Source organism: Barbus barbus, assembly GCF_936440315.1.
Source record: "Barbus barbus genome assembly, chromosome: 45".
NCBI lineage: Eukaryota > Metazoa > Chordata > Actinopteri > Cypriniformes > Cyprinidae > Barbus > Barbus barbus.
The window spans coordinates 23,981,101-23,987,100 of record NC_136723.1 but is presented as its reverse complement, the minus strand read 5'-3'; the positions used below and the strand labels follow the sequence as shown (position 1 = coordinate 23,987,100).

At 35.3% G+C, this 6,000-nt stretch overlaps 1 protein-coding gene across 1 annotated transcript in view; it reads right to left on the bottom strand.

Moving 5' to 3' along the window:
• Positions 1 to 1,232: 1,232 nt before the first annotated feature.
• edil3b (EGF-like repeats and discoidin I-like domains 3b) overlaps positions 1,233 to 6,000 on the bottom strand; it is a 30,649-nt gene continuing 25,881 nt past the window's right edge. The window contains exons 10-11 of the mRNA XM_079407434.1: positions 3,721 to 3,876; positions 1,233 to 1,729 (exon numbers count right to left, since the gene is read on the bottom strand). Of these exons, the coding sequence (XP_079263560.1) occupies positions 1,580 to 1,729; positions 3,721 to 3,876 (306 nt within the window). The 3' untranslated portion in view covers positions 1,233 to 1,579. The remainder of the gene's footprint in view (positions 1,730 to 3,720; positions 3,877 to 6,000) is intronic.

Below are 6,000 nucleotides of genomic sequence, written 5' to 3'. Positions count from 1 at the left end.
ATGTCTGCATTGTGACGCATTTTTGAGCGAAATGAACCAAAAATGATCAGGAACTGATTTAATTTTGATTTCATGTTAACTTTAAGTAGTTTTCGTTGACTGTGGATATATATGAAATACTGAATTGTGTTGAAGTAAGTCTACCTGCAGATGTATGCAGGAGAGAGTGGGGTAAGATGTGCCACCCCTAATATAGCAAACTGCATCGTTTTTGTAGAATAGTGATAAGCTGTAAAAATATTTTGAATATTAACCCTGTTTTGGGGCTGGTTTGTGAAAATCATGTTAAAATAGCATCTTTGATATAACACAGGTTACCCCTAACATGAGGCCAGCTGTGATACTGAACCACTATTATTAGACACTTATTCCTTATTTCAGTGAAATATACGTATTAAGGTTCAGTCATTAGCAATGTTTTGCAGCAAAAAAGGTCAGTTGTCCATCATCAATACAGTCAAAAAATATAAGCCTAAATTTTATATTTCTGAATTTGAGTTGCATATAAAATTTCCATACTAATAAAGGTCCTTTGATGCATATTTGTCAGTTATACATAAATGAAACGGGTCAAATTATGGCATGGTTTTTTATTAACTATTGCACCTATTTGATTTCATTTAAATAATCATGCTTAGAATCAGTTTTAATTCATTCATTATGAAATCAAGTGAATTTATTCACTTAAAAAGTATGTACATGAATAAATAAAAAAATTAGAACAAGCAATTTAAAATGATGAGATTTAAACAAATTGGTTTCACTGACGATACATAATAAACCTGAAATAAATCAAATATAAACCTGGTTATTCTGTATTTAAATATGAATCATTTTAAGTTTTTTTATGTTAAAACTGGTTGGAAATTTGATATAGAATACATAAATCAATACAAATGTAGTTTAGTAGTGTGGCCAATGTGGGAAAATCTTTGACCTTCATGCAAAAATTCCCAATCGTGGATTTCACCCACAAAAAAATGGCTAAACAACCGTAGATCTGACAACAAACTGCAGTGCGCGCTTCTAATAAACAGAATGATATCATGCATTGTGTGGAGGCTAATGTAGTTAACATTATTGTTTTCGTTATAGTTATCTTTCCTGGTGAGAACAAGCCAATCCATGTGAAGTCAATCTTGATATGCGGCACAGTTTACCCCACTCTCCTATACTTCTCATTCATCTATTTTGCATGATTGAATTTTAATAAATTACAATTGACACCATTTAGAAGTTAATATACATAAATTTATAAGAATAGCAACAACAGTTCTCAGCTCCTCCTTATATTCATAAATCATGTACTTGAACTATTCTAGCATGTGACCTTTGACCTGAGTGAATTCAATTGACCTATTTCTGATAATATTCTAAAATAAAGTAGTCAGTTGTGACAGTAACATTTGAAAAGCATCGTAAGTTGTAGCAATTTCCAGAGCAAAAAAAAAAAAATCCATTCAAAGTCATCACTATCACCGACTGTAATCAAAAGATCTTTCATTTTCAAATCAGGCCAAACAAGATCACCATTAGAAATGTTATTTTTACACAGTCCGTCATAGAGTGTGCCGCGGTTTCACTGTTCCTCCGGACACCCCAGAAGCTCCGCCCTCATAGTGATGCGTCCGTACCACGACCACGGAAGAATCCGGATGAATCGGGCGTAGATCGGCGGATCTAACACATTCTTTCTGTGTGTTTCATTGTCAAAGTTTCCTTGGAAGATCTGTCAATGACACAGAAGGACAATGTGCAATTTAAAAAATAATGAATCAGGTGTTCTGATGTCATTTAAAAGTGCACAATAATGTGGCGGTAAAATATAAAGCAGACGTTTGGCTTTCATACACCCTTAACCTGAGCTCTTATAATAGCACGTCATTCACAGACTAGTCCTCTGAGAGAATCTATTCCAGAAGACTGTTTCTTATCAGCGCTGTCAGAGTAGATTACCCAGCCAACACCACTAACCACCCCCAACCACCACACTCATGACCTTACTGTGTGTGTGTGTGTGTGTGTGTGTGTGCATGTTTATGTGGTTTATTGTATAATGACATGGGTATGACAGAGGTATTACAATATGAAGGTGAAGGTGGGGAAGTCGTGGCCTAATGGTTAGAGAGTCGGACTTGTAATCCAAAGGTTGCGGGTTCGAGTCACCGGCCGGCAGGAATTGTAGGTGGGGGGAGTGAATGTCCAGCGCTCTCTCCACCCTCAATACCACGACTTAGGTGCCCTTGAGCAAGGCACCGAACCCCCAACTGCTCCCCGGGCGCCGCAGCATAAATGGCTGCCCACTGCTCCGGGTGTGTGTTCACGGTGTGTGTGTGTTCACTGCTGTGTGTGTGTGTGTGTGTGTGTGTTCACTGCTGTGTGTGTGCACGTTGGATGGGTTAAATGCAGATCACGAATTCCGAGTATGGGTCACCATACTTGGCTGAATGTCACTTCACTGGTTTATGAGGACACTGCCTATGTCCCCGTAATTCAAAAGGCTTAAAAAACATACTAAATGGTGTTTTTTTGAAAATCTAAAAATGCACAAAGTCTCCTGTGAGGGCTAAGTTTAGGTGTAGGGTTGGTGTAGGGCAATAGCACACACAGTTTGTTCAGTATAAAAACCATTACGCTTATGGAGAGTCCCCATAAACCACAAAAACCAACGTGTGTGTGTGTGTGTGTGTTGAGGGAGCAGGGAAAGGGCTATGAGAGGAAAAGATCACGTCACTTCATATGACTGAAAAAAGCGAAAGGGATTATTCACAAACAAATGACAATTCTGAAAAATCCACCAAAAATTCACCCACATGAGTAAATCTGTATGACTTGCCTACGCTACCATTTAAAATTGAGTGGGCATGATTTCTTAATGTTTTTAAATGTCTCTCATGCTCACCAAGGCTGTATGTATTTGATTGAAGACATAACTAAATACTAAAGTAAAAACAGTAATGATGTAAACTATTATTACAATTTAAAATAATTGTTGTATATCGTAATCATTTATTCCTGTGATGCAAAGCTGAATTTTCCAGTCTTCAGTGTCACATGATCCTTCAGAAATCATTCTAATATGCTGATTTGCTGAAAGAAACTTTTATTATTATCAACGTTGAAAGCAGTTGTGCTGCTTCATATTTTTGTGAAAACCATGATACTTATTTTTAGGATTGTTTATATGAAATAGAAATATTTTTTTGACATTATAAATGTCTTTACTGTCACTTTTGATCAATGTAATTCATCCTTGCTGAATAAAATAATTGATTTCTTAAAAAAAAATCTTACTGATCCCAAACTTTTGAGTAGTAATGTATCTATTATGTATTGTATATTGATGCATATAAATGAAAATGTACCACAGTCTAGTTGTATCTGTCTAATGAATGTTGAATTTTAAATAGAAATAACAGAAGGACTCCTTGCTGGAGTTTTGTGTCTGAGAAAAGCTGCTGCCGCTCCGGATGGAAAGCATGAAGGTGATTCTTCAGCTGAAGGAGGGAGATTGTCATAAAAATGCTGAGACGTTGAAATTTTTCTCACGGCTAATGCTGATGTCATGTCCTTCACAGAGTCTGTGTGAGAAGCTCCATCTATTCCTTATAATCAGTAGGAATAGATGGACATTTAAATATATACTTTAGAATACTTCATAAATACTAAATACTTTCATAAAAAATGATGGCATCTCCCTCTACACAGCAAGTGTCCTACCTTATCCTTCTGTTGTTTCTCATCCTGATATATGAGCCATTTCTCTCCATCATTACTGAACGCCACTTTATAGGAACCAACAAACTGCACATGCCCGAAATCTTTGGCTCCTTGGGTGATAATTCCTGTGATTTTGGTGGTAATCAGCAAATCCACCTGGTGATAAAGAGAGAGAGAGAGAGTTTTGTGAAGAAAACAGCAGACAATGCATTCAAGCCCACATATATTACTGTAGAAGTACATTTTACATCTTTAAGAGCCCTCCACAAAAACAAAACATGGCAGTTCATGGAAAAGATTATGGAAGCTCCCACAGAATAAAAAAAATAAAAAGGTAATTGTGACCTTTTTTTTCCTCGCAATTCTGTGTTTATATCACAGTTCTGTATTGCAAGACATAAACGTAGAATTCTGACTTTCTCGCAATTCAAGTTTATATCTTGCTAATCTGCGTTTATATTATATTTCTCAGAATTCTGAGTTTACATCTTGCAATTTTGTGTTTATATCTCACAATTATTTATTTAAAAATGTAAAAAATAATAATGTGACTTTTTCATCTCACAATTCTGACTTTTTCTCACAATTGACACCCCCTTCGTCACTTTTGCTATGTCCAACAAGCCATGGTGCTTTCATGTTCTCACGCAGTGAAAAATACATCGCAGAGCAAAGAGCAGACTGACAACATGCTGACAGACAAGACAGAGCAGGTTACGTTAGATATGAAACAAAATGTCATTTCTCTTGTCAATGTCATTTTTTAAAGAAATTCAAACAATAATTACCATAATGTGTCGTGACAGATCTCTGTAGTGCCTCAGTTCAAGTGGCACATGAACGATTATCTCTTCCTCTTTACTAGTTATATCATGAAATAAACATGAATGAACATCAGAAGGTATCTTGTTTCAACCGCAGAAAGACATCAATTCACATTTTCAAGTTCAAGTCCACCGACGTTAATCTACTCAACTGTCTGGTTTGTTTGTCGGACAAAAACTCAGTTGTGTTTATATCTCACAGTTCCTATTTTTTTCTCAGAATTGCACATTAACGTCATGAAATTCGTATTTCTTTTCTCAGAACTGACTTTTTTTGCACAATTTTATTTATTTAATGTTTCTCAGAATTGCAAGATAATAATAATATACATATATCCCATGGTGGAAATGGACTTCCATCGTAAAGAGTGTCAAAAAGGAAAAAGGAAAACCGCAGGAGTAGCTGTGCAAAAATAGAAACGGGGCATCCGACATCAGGCGCTTGCAGTGTAGACAGCTCTGCTCATGCCTAAAAGTGTCATTGTAAAGTAGGTTATGCCTCTGCAAATGATGAGAAAGGTGTCTGAAGGTAAAACAAATCTTACACCTGCTTTGGTGGCACTGTCTCTCAACCTGTTATACAGCTGGAATTCACTGCCCTTCATGGAATGATGGACTTCAGACTAAATCACAACCCTTCCCCTCGGAGGACCGGAGTTAATCAGCGCCACTGGCACTGCAGGAACATCTTCAGGCCACTGAATTTTGAAAGTCTATTACTTTAGTGGTATTACAGGATTTCAAGGCTGCTGTAATTAACTGCTCTGGAGCTTCTTGTTTTTGCTAAAACAGCCAGTCCTGATTAATGAACTTGGCTTTTATTAAAATAATCCGTGCCTCATGAAAATAAGATGGCATGATGCCTCAAGGCTTGAAACTACAGTATGCTTCTCTAAGTTCGCGAAATGCATTTCTGCATGGTTAGGGTTGGCAAAATTCTGAATTTGTCTTTTTTTTTTTCTATTCATGAATTGAATTGGCCACACCCACAGGGCGTGTTTATGTAAATACTTATGTACTTAAAACAATAAAAAATACAGTAATTTAGACTATTTATGCTTAATTAGGCATAATTACTCAAATTATTTGATCATGTGACTAATTATAATAATAATAATTCTAATTATTTTAAACTAAAGTACTAAAAGTAGTTAACATAACCCAAGCAGAATTTAATTACACAGCACACTATATTGTTTTCAGAACTCTAAAAATGATGACATCATAATTCTCATTATTTAATACATCATTGAGTGAATTAAAATGATTAAATATGATGAAACATACTTAAAAGTGCAATAAGCACATTTGTACATTATTTTTTTAATAAATTCTCATTAAAAAAAACTTTTTTAAAATTTTTATTATTTTTATATATTTTATTTAAAAATATTATTATTGTATTGTTAATTGTTTTTACAGTATTGAAATTAGTTTACAGAATTATGTCTACTAG